Source organism: Enhydra lutris, unplaced genomic scaffold, assembly GCF_002288905.1.
Source record: "Enhydra lutris kenyoni isolate GAN:26980312 unplaced genomic scaffold, ASM228890v2 scaffoldscaffold9, whole genome shotgun sequence".
Lineage (NCBI taxonomy): Eukaryota > Metazoa > Chordata > Mammalia > Carnivora > Mustelidae > Enhydra > Enhydra lutris.
In genome coordinates this window covers 6813354-6832420 of record NW_019154093.1, presented here as the reverse complement: position 1 = coordinate 6832420, position 19067 = coordinate 6813354, and the positions used below count along the sequence as shown (strand labels likewise).

At 34.9% G+C, this 19067-nt stretch overlaps 1 protein-coding gene across 1 annotated transcript in view; it reads right to left on the bottom strand.

The window, feature by feature from the left end:
• LOC111142969 (zinc finger MYM-type containing 4) overlaps nucleotides 1-19067 on the bottom strand; it is a 148977-nt gene that overhangs the window by 44378 nt on the left and 85532 nt on the right. Inside the window, exons 3-7 of the mRNA XM_022496327.1 lie at nucleotides 12047-12571; nucleotides 10306-10367; nucleotides 9786-9956; nucleotides 2918-3002; nucleotides 2421-2676 (exon numbers count right to left, since the gene is read on the bottom strand). Coding sequence (XP_022352035.1) covers nucleotides 2421-2676; nucleotides 2918-3002; nucleotides 9786-9956; nucleotides 10306-10367; nucleotides 12047-12571 — 1099 coding nt within the window. The remainder of the gene's footprint in view (nucleotides 1-2420; nucleotides 2677-2917; nucleotides 3003-9785; nucleotides 9957-10305; nucleotides 10368-12046; nucleotides 12572-19067) is intronic.

Genomic DNA, 19067 nt, shown 5'->3' with positions numbered 1-19067 from the left:
GGATCCTTCAGGGGATTAACTTACAATTTAAACCTGTTTGAAAATATAGACTATGGGGGGTGGGGGGCTGCAGGGCGACAGGTGGAAGAGGGTTAGTAAAATTAACCAGCTATGTGACTCTGAGGAAATCTTTTAACTTCTTTGAATCCAATTTCCTTATATTTAAGGTATGATCCAAATGAACAATTTTATAGTCAGATAAACCAGACTATCCCAAACTGCTGTAATGACTGTGTAAATAAGAGGAAAACAGGGGCACCTGGGTGGCTCAGTTAAGCGTCCAATTAATTTTTTTTTAAAGATTTTATTTGTCAGAGAGAGAGCGAGCACAAGCAGGGAGGAGCAGCAGTCAAAGGGAGAATCAGACTCTCCACTGAGCAAGGAGCCTGATGTGGGAGTCGATGAGTAGAGGCTTAACCAACTAAGCCACCCAAGCATCCGTAGGCGTCCAATTCTTGATCTCAAGTCAGATTCTATCTCAAGGTCATGAATTCAAGCCAATGTTGAGGGGGTTAAAAGAAAGAAGAAGAAAAAAAGAGGAAAATAAGGGTAGGGAGGGTAAAGTGGTAAAAAGGAAATGAAACAGTAGTTCAGGAAGCAAAACAGAAAGCAAGGAAAATCAAGACTGATCATGGGTGAGGGCCGAGCAGCAACAGCAAAGATATCCTATAAAATGAGAAGGGGAGAAAAGTCAGGAAGCAAATGGGAAGAAAAGGCAGAGGTGACAGGCAGTTAAGGAGTACCTGCTGGAGAACAGTAAGAGGCAAATGGAAAAGATTAAGGGGTGAAAAAAGCATAACAGGTAAGTGAATGAATGAGGAAGTAGAAGAGTTAAGTAGAATAAGTGAATGAATGAAGAGACAGAACAGTTAAGAGTCAAGGAATGACAGGGTGAAAACATGGAAGATTTATGGATAAGACCAAACTTAACAAAAGACAAATGTAATTTTAAAAGATAACTGAACTACGTAAGATCAAGATGGGTAAGATATGACAAGTAGTTGAAAATGACCATCTCCAGATAACACTAGGCAAACCAAAGGGATATAATAAATTTAGATGAAAAGAATACGTATGGACAAGAATTTATAAACACAGACAGAAAGAGGGCATACATTTTAAAACTCCTGTGAGTGTTCTATGGTCATTTTAAAATTCACTAATATATCTCTGAAAATATTATGAAAGAAGAAATAAAACAAATTTTAGAAAGTGCCAATCACTAAAGTAGAATTAAATATAGAAGCATAAGACAAAGTTATTATATGCAATTATCTCATGGCAAAACCAAAAAAAACCCTATAAAAATTATAATTTTCAAGTTGATCTAATCTTAGAACCTACTAATAAGTATACGAGAATATAGAAATGAAGTACACACTTTTAAAAGTATGTTTTATAATTCAAACAGTATAAATAAAGAAGTCTGTTTTAACTAAATCAAACATGAAACATAAAAGGAAGCAACATAACTAACTGTGAGAAAGACTTGGAACCACATTCAAATTTCTATCAACTCTATAAAATGCCTTTTTCCAACTAAACCAGAAGAGGGAGCATCTAGGGAAGGATCCATGTTAGGAACTATAAATACAAATACCTAAATTAATAAATTGTGTTTTGAGTAGCTTAAAAATAGAAGCCAAAATGTTTTAGAACAAGAGAATTATTCACTTTTCTCTGGCTTATTTAAGCGGTTTCTAACGATCACCTTACCAAATCAGCCAAAATGAATTCGTTTTCTTCAAATATATCAGGATGACTGTATCAAGGTCTAAGGTCATATTCTTTTGATATTAAACACTAAAATGCAACCTCTGAGGTAGTTCAGAGAAGATAAAAAATATATACACTGGAGACCTTTTAAAGATAAGAAAAGATAACAAGATATACAACTTCAAATATCTGTGGATTTCTATTACCTATAAGATAAAATGTTGTGGTATTACATGATGGCATAGTTTTTGTTTTATAAAGCATCTCAACTAACAAGGATGGGAAGGCTTGTTTCAAAAACATCTCTTAATATGTAAAAGGCACATTATTTGCACTTAAAATAAGCTGAGCACCTAGTATTCAGAAAAACTGAGAGGGGTGCCTGGGTGGATCAGTCAGTTGAGCGTACAACTCTTAATTTTGGCTCAGGTCATGATCTCAGGGTTGGGAGAGCAAGCCCCTCAACATCAGGCCCCACTCTCAGTGGGAAGTCTGCTTGAGATTCTGCCTCTCTCCCTCTCCCTTTCCCCTCCCCCCACAGCTTGGTCTCTCTCAAATAAATAAATCTTAAAACAAAACTGAGAGCAGCAACATGCTGTGGGAATTCTCAATAAACATGGAAATGTAGAAAATTAATACACAGATAAGAACAAAGTACTTTAAAAGGAAACAAACAAAGGAGATAACTTAGAATTCTGCTATACTTCGAGCAACTTGAACAAGTTTTCTTGGTGGGCGGAGGCGGTGGACGGGCAGGTGGAACAGTATATCCAGTGAGGCACAGCGTGGAGCAGAAAAGCTGAGTAGACCCCTTCCTCTGATAAGCAGTTTGCCCCTTCTGGAGGATTTTTTTACAACCAGAACAGGAAACTCGGACAGCTGTGGCTGGAACTGAAGGAAGCATTTTATTCATGCCAGATGACGCCAGTGAAGGCTGAAAGCCAGTAGTCAACTGTGGAGCTTAAAAAAAAACAAACAAAAAATTTAATGTTTTACTTTTTGCCATGAATTTTAAGTATATATATCCTTTCTTTCTCTTCTAGAACTAGTGTTGAAATCCAAAACTAATTATGTAATATACAATTAAAGCCATTCTAAATGGGCAGAGAACTGCCTAGTTTACTAATCAAGTAGATACTTCTTCTCATCATACTGGTCAGAATAAATAAACATGATGCATTTACTCAGTTCTGTTTCTTACCAAGAGGACTGCCACTGACTGAAAAGACAGCACTAATTTTCAATTCCCCTTCTTGAGTTTTTTGCTGTTGGCCATGACTATACTCCTTCAAAAAAGAAAATAAATAAATAAATAAATACTTAGAGAAAAGATGAAATACACTGTATATAAAGAAATCCAGACATTCAACACATTTTCTTTGGCTACACAGCGGGGAGGAAATGTTCATACTACATTACCATTAGTAAGAAATAATAGCAAGCAAACTATAATTGCAATAAGGGTATAATCAGTTTGCATATGCTGAGAAAGTAAGAGGTAAAAAGTGAAAGTTAGCCTACAGTCTGTAGCACTACTAGAAATTTAAATTATTTTTGAAAATTATTATTACAGTATTTTAAGTTGCTGTTTATCTATTATAAAAGTAATACACACTATACAAAATTTAGACAAGCAGAAATAAGGAAAAAATTCTACTCAGATTTCCATTACACCAAAACAACCACTGTTATTCTTTTGGTATATTTCTTTCCAGTCTTTTCCCCTCCTGTATTCAGAGGCTTTATTTTTCTACATAGTAGATTCATTAAACTGAATATATCATACTATATTCAGTAATTAAACTGAATATATCATTCTAATAAAATGATTTCTTGATCACTTGAGTCAACTGAACATTTGGCTATTATTACATCCGTGTTTTTTAAGCTGGATTCCAAGAACCTGTGGTCTGCAGATGTATTCTAGGGAGTCTGAGAATTCTGAGAGAATACTTTTTTAAAATGTGTATTTATTTCAATGACTTTTTTGGTGAATGTCAACATTTTTCAGCATGAATAACCACATATAACTGAGTTGTACTACAAGTTTTCAGTGCTGTTGTTTTTATAATTATATTATTTCACTGTGAAATCTATAAGTAGCAGGTTTAACTTTTATTTTCACTCATTGTTTATCACGTTGAAACTTGCAAAACCCCAGCAGACCTCTTTTTCTTGGAATTCTCAGACAACTCCAATATAACCTCCTTTTTTGTGGTAAGAGGTATCTGGTGCATTACTCACATTTGAGAAATATTGATAGATAAATGATTTAATAGACATATCAGATTACACAGGGATGAGACTGGGATTAGATGAGTGAGAAACCTGACTCAGGCACAAAATTAAGGTACCAAAAATCTCAGTAATCACGATAAATATTTTAATGCATTATTTTTTAAATGTACAATCCATGATGAACAAAACAAGAAAACTTATATAAATAAAGACAGGATCAGTATTACTGATTTTTCCTTTGGCCTCAGTCTCCAATTTAATGGTCCTACATAACACTGAGAATATATAACCATAACCCAATGTCAGTCCACTTGTTTCCCAACATTTGGTATAATCAGAAATACCATGATGAACATTTCTGTGAATACTCATACTCTCATACTTAGCATTACATTCTAAAGAAAGGATTTTTGAAGTGAAATTACTAGGTAAAAAGGAACACAGTCAATGTTCTTGATACACAATGACAGTTTTTTTAAACTTTTAATTAGATTTATGCTAGCAATTTGTGTAAAAAGCCATTTAAAAGTCTTTCTCCACTGTTGTCTCAATCTGCAATTCTTTTTGTAACATCTACTTACAAAAACAGCATTGTAATGTACCAATATTAACTTTGTGTAGCATGTTATCAACATTTTTTCGATATTTACTTTTTAAATTTTTTATGTAATGAAGTTTTCATTTCTATGCCAAAAATCTAATTTTTACTTTTGTGACTCCTTTGATTTCTTATAAAGTTGTAGTCCTTTAAACGAAAGGTCAGCAAACTTTATCTGAAAAGGGCCAGATACTAAATATTTTCAGCCCTGGAAGCCATACTACCACAACTACTCAACTCTGCCCTGGTAGAGCAAAAGTACTCCCAATATGTAAATGAATGAATGCAGCAATGATCCAATAAAACTTTATTTACAAGAACAGTGTGCAGAAAAACAAAAAACAGAAAGAAAGCAGGCTGGATTCGGCGTGCTGCTGAGAATTTGCCAACTCCTAATTTAATCCACCTGGGATTTACTTACTTTGATGTTTAAAGGGCATTTTTCCCCTTCTCTGAGTAACTACTGAATTCCTTCCATTCACTGTTAATATACCAAATTGTTTAAAAATGTCTTGTGGCAATCTATTCTGTATCATTATCAGCCTAATTTTTTTTTAAAATAAACTCTACCCCAACATGGGGCTCAAACTCACGACCCTGAGATCAAGAGTCGCACACTCTACCAACTGAGCCAGCCAGGCGCCCCGTTATCAACCTAATTTTAGGATATCACACTATCCTAATAAACCTAATTGGGATAGGTCTAACCATTTAATAGTCCACCATTATCAGCCTACTTTTTTTAGAACACACGTGTTATGTCTGTGTGCATACATGCCTATTTATTCTTCAAAACATCAGGACCTACTGATATTTTCAGTATTATACCGAAACTCTCTCTTAGTTTAGGAATCACTAATACCTTACATTTTTAAAAAAATCTCTCTATTCTATTAAATTGTCTTTTACCTGACATAAGTACTTTTTTAAAGTTGCTTTGCCAAAGGGAATACTATATATTTTCATATTACCTGAGAAACAATGATTTACAGAAATATTGCTTTCATATAACTAAAATTCAACTACTTCATTAAACTTCCATGAATTCTATTAATTCCCTAATAGATCTTTACTAGTAAACAATGATCATTTTTCTCCCCTTTTCCATTTCTTCTAATTTCTTTAACATGTACCAGGTCAAAAATCCAACAAGTTAAATAATAATGCTGACAGCATTAATTTGTGTTCTTTTAGTAATTATTAACAGGTTTCCATCATTTTACTCTTAAATAATGATTGTTATTGATCTGAAGTAGATATTTCCTTACCATAAGCAAGAGTATCTATTATGAAAAATGAATAGTAAATTACGAGATGTCTTTTTGCATCTACATATCCACCCATATACTCTTATTTGACCAGTTGAAGTTATATATTAAAAGATTTCCTAATACTGACTCATCCTGACATTCCTACGTTATATAGTATATTAAAGAAAATTTCAAGGAAGAAAAAAAAAATTTTTAATCTCAGGAAACTCCCCCCAAATTAATACTCATTGGCGTACTTTAATGGTCTCCAGTCAGCTCCTTTTCTCACTGTTTATGACAATTATTCCAAACTTCTGATTTTTCTTTAAGCCTCAAGTACATATTACTTCTGTAACATAGTAAAATAAGTACATATCTTAAGTACTCTACTTACACACCCCAGAATGCCTTCAAGGCAGAATCATGTTTATGTCAGTATCCCCCTAATAATGACTAACTTCATAAACCTTTAATTATAAACAATGACTAGTAACTTGAGAAGTGAAAATCTGATGACTCAAAGACTTTCAGAAGTAGAAAAGCAGATGTCAAAACAAAACAAAAAAATCCTTTATCAATAGCTCTACCTTCCCTTTACAATAAAGGAAGACCTGTAGCAGTACCCCAAGACAGTATTTTGGAAATGAAGGACCCAGTACACCTTCAGCCAAGTTAATCTGACATACCTAAAGAAAGCCCCAACATTTAAGTATTGCATTCCATTTCCTACAACTATATGACTCATTATTATTGATAATTGATTGGCTTCCCCACCCTAATCCATTTACTTTAACATGAGATTAAAAGTAGCTTTCTATTATGAGCAAAAAGAACAAAAAATCTTAACTTAAATGTCGTATTCACTGAATTTCAAACTTTTAGAACCTAGAGAAAAAGGGAAAAGGAAAAATGAGGTCTCTGGCTCTTTAAAATTTCTATTTAAAACCTTCTCTAGGCATTTTTAAAAATGAAACAATTTTTATTTATATAAAGACTGTCAGACTAATAATAGTAAGACCTTGATTATGACCCCATAGTGGCTCCTTCCTGGCCACATGGCCTTGAGTAACTAGCTTAACCTTTATGAACTTCAGTTCCCTCATTTACGAATGGAATTAATTATCACCTACTCTGGTTATCTTATGTAAGAAAGATGAAACAGCGTGGTACACACAAAAGCATCTATACCTGTAAAAATATTATAGAAAATATAGTAACATGTGATGGGAATTTGAACAAAGAAATGAAACTGGAAGGCCAAATGATATTATGTCAATAACAGAGGCAAGAGAATGACAACTGAACCCAGAACACCGTAACTGAAGAAATAAACAAGAACAAATGGGCAGAAGTCTTTAAATATATAGGCACACACTTCAGCACTTTAGGTACTTTGGAAAGAAAAAGTATGGAAATCAATGAAATTAACACCAAAATGAATTATGTAAAAAGGAGAATTAGGAAGTGAGCTGAAAACAAAACTACAAGTTAAGCAAAGAGAAAATCCAAAGGAGGTTTGACAAAGGGGGAATGAGCTAAAGCTATGATCTTACTAAATCACGAGAAAAGTTTACTACTAGCAACTGATAGTCAAGAGTAAAGCGTGACCACAACCATTAAACCTATCAGTATTATGAGAGTTAGGTTAACAGTACTGTTTTAGAGATTATTACATTGGAACTCCCTTTTCCAGTCTATGGGAAGTGAGTAAGAGTGATAACGCATTAGGCAGTACTGAACAGCAAAAAATACAGACTTCCAATGATATGGCAGAGAAATACCTTAAAAGAACAGGACAATGAAGGGAGAGGAAAAGGGGTGGGAAAGAAAGAGGGGGAAGGAAAAGTAAGGAAAGAGGGAAAAGAAAAGAAAGACCACGTATCTGTAGTTTAACAGAAGGTCCCCAGAGGGATCTCTAGAAGAATTATAAAAGGTCTGGTCCCACAGAATTGATGTGGTAATAACAGAAAGGATTTCTCAGAGAAAACCTAGGTTTATTAACCTGGGTTTACTAAAATCCTGGGACTGCCTATTAGAGTGTCAGGATAAAGAATGCCTCTGGACCTTATGCCCAGGACCTACACACACTCCTGCTTGGTTCTGAAGAGTCCAATCAATCAGGTGCTGAGCCTTTGAGGAAGTTCTTTCCTGTAATCATGATGAACTCTCACATTCGTCATTTTATAACACATTAGTACTCTCTGAATAGAATATAAAAATGTAGGTGTTTCTAACAATTCCATCCTATTGGTATTCCCAGACAACTGAATGTTTTTTTAAAAAAAGTAATACAAATAATCCTTCCTGATGCACTCTTCCCTGAAGGTTATTTATTTGGTCTTTGCAATAACTGCCTTTCCATCCTAAGGAAAATACCACTGGGTCACAGAGAGAAAGTGATGCCTTTGGATCCCTGCCAGTATTATGATTTCTTATGAATTTCCCATGTTCACATTGGGGCAAGTAAGAGACAGGAAATCTTCCCTATATACAGATAAGTTTGTACTCTTCTGAACCATACAGTGCCACATGAACTTTTCCTAGATTACCAGTACATTTCTTTAACCCTAATTCAGATAACAAAGATCTCCATTCTGCCTTCCTGTATGTAACTATTTTCATATTCCTACTCCGCCATCTTCTTCTGTGTTGTCACCACACTCATAACCATCCAGCTCCTACATCTTTATCATCACTATCCTATATAGCTACCTTCCACTGAACACCAAGAAATTCCTGCTTAACTGGCTATCAATCTGATTCATACAAAGTATCTATTCTTCCAACTCCTTACTATAAAACAGTGGATCTCAACAGCAGACAATTTTGCCCCCTACTCCCATGGGACATATAGCAATGTCTGGAGACACTGGGGTGGGGGCGGGGAAGTGTTATTAATATCAAGTAGGTAGAAGCCAAGGATGCTGCTAAAAATACTACAATGCCCAGGACAGCCCCTCACAACAAAGAATTATCTGGCCCCAAATGTCAATAGTGCCAAGGTTGGGAAACTGTGCTTACAGACAACTGAATGAAAATACCTCTTCTACAGAATTCTCACATTCTCAGCCCTCCAAAGAGATATATGGAAAGATAACCTTTCTCCAGATCAAATGTGATTTCAGAGAAATAACTAACTCATGCTACCTTTACTTCTCAGCCTCTAAATTAATGCCATCTGTGTAAAACATAGACACTCTCAAATAATTGCTGACTTGGTGTACTCATCGCTCAGTCCCCTTCATATACTCCAAAATGATTACAGCACCTAACATAATTTTTTTCTTCTATTCTAGCTACTGTAGCATCATTAACTACATAGATATCTTCACTGATTTCAGGACTTCAGTTATAAGATCTCTGAAACTTTTACCTCCAGAGCAGTCTTGAAATAGCAGAACTTGATTCTCCTGATTAATTACAAGTCTGAAATTTGGAATCCCATTTCACCCACCAAAGCCTCCTTTACCTTCTATCCACTGATCAAATTAACTGGTTCTACAACAACTCTTTCAAAGATAACCTATCCATTAATTCCTCCCCCACAACCCTTAAATCCATATAGAGCTTGTACTTCATTAGCAATAACTGCAAAAGGCTTATTACTACTTTGTATAAACTCAATCACAACATAAACTCATGAACAACCATAAACCTTCAACCATGCCTGCTTATCACCTTCAAATCCTTGAAGATTCACTTTCTCTAGTCCTGCACTGAAACTGCAAAAATCACACAACAGTGGTATTAAAGAACAAAGTGGATTAAAAGCCTAAATTACTACTCAGGAAAAGTTTCATATAATTCTTGATTCCTTAGCATTATTCTCACAAGATAATTCAAATTACCTCAACTTTCATTAAAAGTCTCCTCTCACACTGTCAACAAACTACTTCACTTCTTAATCAGGAACTTCCTCTCTCAAATGAGTAATTCATGTGTGGAACAAAAAAGAAAGGGGAAAGTAAAGGTGAAATGTTTACTTGAGCATTGTCAGGTTCATCTTTTATTTTGTCTAGTAGTCCCTGCTGTGGTGCCATTGCTTTGTCATACTCATCATCCAAAGGTTCTTCTTTAATTCTAATATTTGATGCAAAGGAATTTCCCAGTTCCGAACCAATGGATTCTTTATTGGCAAATGGATAGCTGGAATCCTAAAACACAATATAAAGGATTAATAAATATTCAGATTTAAAAATTATTCCTCTTCAGGTTCAACACCCAAAGATAAGCTCATTGGAAATGAAGAACTCTATGGATATTCCTTAGAGTCCCTATGCCTAAAAGTAAATGTGATCTATCTAAATATCAAATACAATAAAGAAACTAGGATTTGAAGCTTCTTAAAACACCTTCAAAGATGTCCTTACCAAATAATAAAGCAAATTTTTTTAAAAACCAGTGCTCTACCTAACACATATAGTTACAGTTTAGAAAATGACATAAAGAAAACTTTGACACTTGCCACAGTTACAGCAATCTACATACACACTGAAAACTTACCCTAAAGTTTGTTTCTGGGGTTTGTGGTAAATGGGTATGTAATGTTTCTTCAACTTGATTAGCTATTGAAGGAAAAAAAAAACAAAACAAACACATGTATATGAATAACAAATCTTATAAAGAGTGACCTAAAAAGCTGTCATTTGATAATCACCTCTCTTGTCCAATAAAGATGCTTATTAGAATGAAATGGGTCCCCCAAATACCCAAAAGATAGCTTCACTCAAAAGCCTGGCCCCACCTTACTTTTAGCCTCATCTTACACTTTCCTTGCTCAAACCTAAATAAAGTGTTACTTTAATCAGTATGCTCTGAAAACAACTTGTGTTTGTTCTTGTCCATTTCTGCTAATATCATTTCAAGGCCCCACTATCTATCTTAATCCCTATACAGTCTTCCAGATTCTCCTCAGTTCAAAATCCACCTGTCCTCTATAAATCTTCACTGACCACTGAGTTAAAAAATCAGCTTTTTTCTAAGAACACCTAAAGCACTGTTTCAATTCTTTGAAAGAAATCTTGTAAAAAAAATCTTCTGCCATTGTCTTTAATTATAAATTAAATCTTATGCTATTCAACTGGTCACTGATGCTTCTACTACTTGATTTACCCCTTATACTACTAGACATTATGTTCCTTGAGGAAAAATACCCTCATAATTTATCCCCTGTAGGAATATCAAATATATATATTGAGTAATATATAGTGAAAAATATACTATACCCTTTACAGCCTGGTACATAATAGATACATAAATTAATTATTCTTTTTTAATGATACTAATTTGTTCTTTCTACCATATGTTCCCAGCATTGTCAGAAAAAATGTAAGGACTGTTATATTATACCTTGCTTTCCTTCACATCTATTGAACATTTGTTAATATTACTATTTTCCCTACACCAGGTTAGGCCCCAAGAATACAAAGATGAATAAGACACAATCTGGTTCTCAATAAACTCCTAGGCTAGTAAGTAAGGCAAAACAAATACAGAAGTAGAATACTGTAAGGACTACAAATAATGAAGTATAAACAAAATGCTATGGAAATACAGATAAATAATTCATTCTTCATGTAGAGAGGTTAGGGATGACTACAGAGTAGATGAGGTTTTTGACTTAGGTACTATTGGATAGACGTACTCTTACAGGCATATATACAAAGAAAGAAAAGAACATACAAACAAATGGAATAGCAGGGCGAAAAGAAGGCAGAGAAATAGGAAAATATGTGACATATTCAAGAATGGAACTGGAGCTACAGTATAGGGTACACTGGGCAAAGAGGTTCAAGAGAGGGCCTCTTCTCAAGAGAGAAACTTCTCAAACATACAATAGAAATGTTATCAAGTAGAAAAACCCTCCCTAAGTTGGACTAATCTGTGGGACAGCAGTTTGAATTAGTGCTTACAGCACAAAGAAGTTAAATCCAACTTCAGGTTCCAATGTTCAACCAAAGAAAATGAACAGGTGACTTGAGTATCTTGCCTTCTCATCAAAATATTGCAACCAGGGAAGGGAGAAATGAGGTTTAGAGCTATTTTTCAATCATTTTTACCATTACCAAAAGTTACTGGGAGAAATTCAGTCACTCTGCAAAGAACAAGGATAAAAGAAAAATGACAAGCTTACAATGAATTTAACTGTTCATATTTTGCTTAGCATCACAAGTAATAAAAGTTATATTATTATCAGTACGTCGTTATTTATTGTGTTTTATGGCTCTATTCCAACAATTATTACCTGCTTTATCAAAAAAACTGCTTTTCAACCTTGAATCCAACTCTTTATGGGGTTTATCCAACCGTTTTTCACGTTCATGATAAGTTAGGTCTCTATTTTTCTCCTTTCCAGAAAAGGTCTCTTTGCTGTTTTCTCTTACTAGACTAAAATCTTTCCGTATTGACTTAAAGACAGAAACCTGATCAAACTGTTTAGGAAAGTCTTTTTTTAATTTATTTTGAATTTGTATTTCATTTTCATTGTCTGATTCATGCTGTGTGACTCTTCTCTCTACTTCCAAGCTATCATCAGTATGAATTGAAGAAACAAGATTGTCCTTTGAACTAAAATCCTGTTCATCCTCATTGTCACTACCAACGACTGGAATTCCTGCAAGATCCCCAGAGTTCAAAAAATAATCATCTTCATCCAGCAATGAATTTTCAGATCCTGTTTGATTCGGCATTCCATAAGACATGCTGTCAAGGGTAGGAGTTAAGTTGTGGTCTATATCTTCAGACATTTCTGTATCCATGATACCACCACCTTAAAAAGTAAAATACTGTTTAGACAAACGATAGTGCTAAAGATGACCACATTTATAAGGTCTGTCTGGTACTTAACCAAATACATAATTTTTCTTTTCAAACAAAATATAAGAAAAATAAGAGCACAGTATTCATTTAGTACTTTGATATAGGTGTGACAGATACGACTACCCTGATGTGACAGAAAAGGAAACAGGGACCTAAAACTTGATAAGCTATATTGGGTCAGAAAGGAGGCAATATAATACCAAAAAAAAAAGAGAGAGAGAGAGAGAGAGAGAGAGAGAGATCAAGAGAACCAACTTCAAAATCAGACATATCTGTGTTAGAATCATAGTGTGATCACTAAAAATCTTTTATGTGATCCTGAGAAGTAAACTCTCAGGTTTATCTATCAAACAGTATAATACTCACCTTGGAGATTAATTTGTGGTGAGGATTAATGATAGTATTATAAAAGGCCTTTAAACACAGTGACTGATACACAGAAGGAACAGAAAAGTGATAGTTTTAATTATTATAGTGATTATTCTGGGGAAGTGAGATTAGAACCCAGGTCTCTGGTCTTAAAGTCTCACTGTCTCTGGTTTAACTCTAAAACAGCAGGTAATGTTTACAACAGTAAATATTTAAACATAGAGAATAAAATTTATCCAAGCCAGAATTTAAAAACTATTTACTGTTTGAAACTACATGTTCACATCTCTCCCATTCCAAAATAAAACTAAAAAATCTCCCAGCCCTTAATCAGCTCTCCTTCACAGTCAATCCTCTAGAAAAAAAGTCTACACTGGTTTGTTTTTACTTCATCTCCCAGTCATTAATCCTTTGAACTTAATGCAACTTTGGTCCCAACTTCACACTGGAACTGCTCTCATTAAGATCTTCAGTGATTTCCTAATGATCAAATCCAATTGATTTTTTTCAATTGTCATGTGGCATATGCCTCCTGAAATAAAGGCCTTTAGTTTCTATGACACTATACTTCATCCTATCTTTCTAACTAGTCTATTAATTTATTTCATACTACCTCTTCCTCTGTTGTTCCCCTCAATATGCCAGCTGTCTTCTCATTTTATACACTCGGAACTGATTAATTTACCCCCATAGCTTTCACCTTTGCTGTGAACTTCCTAAGCACTTTAGCTTACACCTTTCCTCCAAGATTCAGATCTCTACATTCACCTAGCTCCTCTAAACCCCAGGGATCTCCAACTTAGTACTTCTAAAACCAAGCTCATCATGTTCCCATTCTAAGCATACTCTTCCTGTATTTCTGTCACTTAATTAACAGCATCACCAAGACAGCAGTTTGCTTATGAAAAGAGAATCAGTCCAATTCTCCTTCCCTCTGGACAAGTTCTATCAACTGTACTACTTAATATCTCTCCAATATTCTCCACATGGCACTACTCCAACACTCAACATCTCTTACTGTGGACATCTACATGAACATATAGGAAGCAACCATATTCTTGCCTTCAACAACACTTTATCCTTAGGACCAGACCACATAGCACATGCTCAGTAACGGTTCATGATGAAAGAATATGCATTTCATATGGCCAGCAGCTTAATCCAAATTGTATTAGTATATGAGAAGTCAATAGTAAAAAGTAATATTGCAAGCAACTTTCAAAATCACTACATTTAAATGTAGTGGTAGTGGAAGAAAAGGGTACCACTTGGAAAAAGTGGATCCTTAACTGCTCTCAAAATAATTTCCAGAGGTATTTAATGTTTAAACATAAAAAATCAGGGCGCCTGGGTGACTAAGAAGGTTAAGCATCTGCCTTCAGCTCAGGTTATGATCACAGGGTCCTGGGATCAAATTCCGCACTGGGTTTCCCTGCTCATCAGGATGTCTGCTTCTCCCTCTCCTTCTGCCCACCCCCCACTAGTGCACTCTCACAAGTGCACTCGCGCTCTCTCTCTCTTGCTCTCTAATAAATAAAATCTTGAAAAAACATTAAAAATAAAATACTGACATAAAAAATGGAAAAATTATTTTAAGTCTTAAACTAAGGAAAAGTCTTTCTAAAAATGACACAAAATCTAGAATAAAAGACTAATTTATTGGGGTGCCTGGGTGGCTCAATGGGTCAAGCCTCTGCCTTCAGCTCAGGTCATGATCTCAGGGTCCTGGGATCAAGCCCTGCGTTGGGCTCTCTGCTCAGCGGGGAGCCTGCTCCCCGCCCCCCGCCTTTGCCTGCCTCTCTGCCTACTTGTGATCTCTCTGTCAAATAAATAAATAAAATCTTAAAAAAAAAACAACTTATTGAGTAAAACAATTAACAGATCAAATGTGACTAAAAAATTCCTAGCGGTCCCTGGGTAGCTCAGTCAGCTGAGCATCCAACTCTTGATTTTGAGTCATGATCTCAGGGTCATGGGACCAAGTTCCAAGTCAAGCTCCACACTCTGCTTCTCGCTCTCCTTCTCCCTCTGCCCCTCCTTCCACTCATGTACTCTCTCGTTCTCTCCCTAAAATAAGTAAAACCAAAAAAAATAATAATAATTCCTAAGGAAAAGAAAACCCAAAGCAAATCAAAAGATTAAAGTGGTTGAAAAGATTTTATTGTATATTCTAGGAGAAAGGGTCATTTCTCTAATGAATAAAAGATTAAATTAAGATTCTTATACCTCAGTAAAAACAGAAACAACCAAATACACATATAAAAGGATTTGAGTGAACATTTCACAGAAAAGGAACATGAAAGATAAGCTTTACTCAGAAGTGAAATACAAAGTAATAGTTCAATGAGATACCATGCTCACATAGCAGGTTTGTAATGACAAAAGGTTTTGGTAACAGCCTAGCAGCAATGATATAGGCCAAAGCTGCCAGACTTTGGCCCAAAGACAAAAAATATATACAAAGAAGAGTTTGTGACACAGACCATATGTGAGCTGAAAAGCCTAAAATATTTACTATCTGGCCCTTGGAAGAAAAAAAAAGTTTGCCAATTGCTACCATCCAATACTACTGGCAGGAATATAAACTAATACAATCCTAATAAAAGAACCAGGAGATAAATATATGATACTTTAAATATACTAATACCTTTGAGCCAGCATTTCAACTTCTAAGATTTTATCCTACAGATGTAATCTTTATTCATTTTTTAATTCCAGTAGAGTCAGCATACAATGTTTTATTAGTCCAACAGATATAATATTGCAAGAGAACTATGAAAAAAACATTCATAGCAGTAAAGACTAGAAATATCTATTCATCAATGAGGGTAAATTAATTACAAGACATACCTACAATATTATATTATGTGGTCATAAAACAGAATGAGGTAGTTTTATAGGAGTTTCCCAGGTTAATTAAGTAGAAATATCTAAGTGATATCACTGATTTACTTTTAAAAATTTATGTGTATGTATAATTATTTATATATAAAAATATCTTCCATTGATTTTCTATGAACATCATAATTGGGTAGCTAGAAGACAGAAACACCAACTTTTCAAAGCACACCTTTTCTATCTTGAGTTTTGAAGCACATATATCTATGATTTATAGAAAAAAATTTTTTACCCTTATTTGAAAATGCACTTGAGATTTAAAGCTTCTTCAGAGACAACAATTTTTAATAAAACATCTAATTTGAATTTGAAATTTTGCTAGTTATCACACAAGAGATCTGTAGGCTGAACAAATCTTAATGGGGTTAAAACATAAGTACTAGTTATATTAAGACATGTAATTAACTGGACAAGAACTCTATTCATCCTTAAAGCCCAAATAATCAAACAAAAGAAATGGCTTCTGTTTTTCACAGCCTAAATCTACATGACACTACATTCATTTGAGAATCACAGAACCAAGTGTAACACTTGAAAGCATAAATTTCTCATGGAAGACTCCTAGCTGTTAGACACTGTGAACATGCTTGGCATATGTGAGGCAAAGCAAGGACCATATGGCTGGAACTGAATGAGTGAGAGGAAGAGTGCTAAAAAATGAGAAGAGAGAAAAAGCCAGAGAATAGGTTTATTATGAATTTGCAGACCATAAAAAAAAATGCAATATATTCAAGTGAGAAAGGAAGTCATTAAAAGATCCTGAAGGATTAACATGCTTCAGTATGACTTCTTCAAGCCTGTTAAATGTTACAGGGAATGAAGAATGGAAGCAGAAAGAATAGTTATGAGACAACTCCAGTAATCCAAGGAAAAATTGGTAACTAAAACCAGGGTAGTAATGGTGAATGTGGGGAAACAGTCAGATTTGGGTATGTTTTAAAGGTCTGTGGCATTTCCCGATGTATAAGAGGCCAGATATGAAAGAAGCAAAGGTTAACACAAGGTATCATTTCTTGACATGGGAACACTGAGGGAGGAACAGACAGGAAAAGGGTAACTTGATCTTGGGCTTATTAATTTCGAGAACTTCAAACTGGACGTACATTAAAAAGAGAAGTTAAAGAGGCTCTTGCCAAGCAATGACATGTACATTTGGAAATCAATGAAAAGATGGTACTTAAAACTAATGGGACTAGATGAAAACACCTAGCAAATTTATTTACTATGGATGGAAAAGAGCTAAAACATCCTCTTCAACATTAGAAATCTGGTAGAAAGGAGGGAATCAGGAAAAGGAACTAAGATGCAACAGCCAATGAGGCAAGAAGAAAACCAGGTGACTGATGTCAAAGACGCTAAGTGAAGAAAGTAGTTCAACAAGAAAGGCCTGAGCAACCATAACAAAAGCTACTGAGATAAAACATAAAATGAAGATCGGGAATGATTATTAATATTGGTAATGTGGAAATGAACTTCTAACTTGACAAGAGCTTTATCAGTGGAAAAATGAGTGTGCAAACTGGAGAGGGTTGACCCCAACAGAGAGAGAGAAGAGAGAAGTAGGGAACCTTAAGTTCAGAAAACTCTCCAAAAGAATTTTGCTCTAAAATAAAGAAAATAAGCAGAAACTGGATTATAATCTGCAGTAAAGACTCTTTCTGACTTTGTATTTTTGTTCTGTTTTCCTTGTTATTTTTTTACTTTCTGGTGAATTGTTATTGTTGTTGTTGTTGTTGTTGTTGTTTTTAAAAGATGGAGAATATTACAGCTTGTAGTATACTCATGGGAATGATCCAATAAGAGATACTAACTAATGAGTTCAGAAGGAAAATTTGTGTGTAACAGGGGATGTCATCAGTACATAAACTTCCTTCGTAAAGAATGATAGGAGTATATGTTAACGTTAAATTCAAGTAAGCTGTAAGACATCGTGAAAGGAGAATTAAAGTTGTTGTTTTTTTTTTAAGATTTTATTTATTTATTTGACAGAGAAAGAGAGAGAACAGGTAGGCAGAGAGGCAGGCAGACAGAGGGGGAAGCAGGCTCCCTGCTGAGCAGAGAGCCTGATACGGGGCTCAATCCCAGGACCCTGAGATCATGACCTGGGTCGAAGGCAGAGGCTTAACCCACTGAGCCACCCAAGTGCTGCGAGAATTAAAGTTATTTTAAGCAATTTAAGTACAATATTTTCATTTGATACTGCAAGTAAACTTCATGATGCCAGGTCAGCTTTTACTCCTGGTCTTCCTGCTTAGTCATTGCTTTAAGAGGCATACTGATATTTCTACACTATACCTAAGAATCAACATACCTTAAAATGATGGTACAAACACCAACCAAGAAATGCAATAAACACGTAAGTGAACAGTGCAAAAGGACTGTTGCTTTCATTGCCAATATATTACTTGATGCCTTCATACATTTTTGCTCTTAATCAAAGCATAATTTTCAGAGATAAAGTAAGGTTAATTCTAATTTTAACTTTAGAAATCATGGTTCTCGGGCGCCTGGGTGGCTCAGTTGGTTGGGCGACTGCCTTCAGCTCAGGTCCTGATCCTAGAGTCCCAGGATCGAGTCCCACCATTGGGCTCCCTGCTCAGTGGGGAGTCTGCTTCTCCCTCTGACTCTCTCCCCTCTATTGCTCTCTCTCTCTCTCTCATTCTCTCTCTCAAATAAACAAATTAAATCTTAAAAAAAAAAATCATGGTTCTCTCTCTTCAACATGGTATCATTTCAACAAGGTATCATTTCTAGGGATGGGAACACTAAGGTTGCTTTTCTCTCTTAGATTAAAAAAAAGAAAAGAAAAACTCTGAAGCATGTAAAACAAGTAAGAATAAGCATAAAACAAGGTAATCTTGGTTCATTTTGAGATATTTCTAAGAGATGACTGTGACTCATTAAAATACAATTTCCTCAATAATAAAAGCCTCATTGAACTATAAAATCAAGAATGTAGTTTAATAGTTAAAATCCAATAAAGCCAGGAATCATTAAAAAAAATGAAACATTTATTTTTATTTGGGATATATTAAGGCACACTGTCCAATCATTTGATGATCAACCAAGACTTGCAAAAGATGCGTGCTAATCTGAGTTCTTTCTTACAAGTCCCATTCATAATGCAAAGTTCATGACTGCTCTTTTGGTTTCTTTAAAGCAGGATGACAAAGACACTT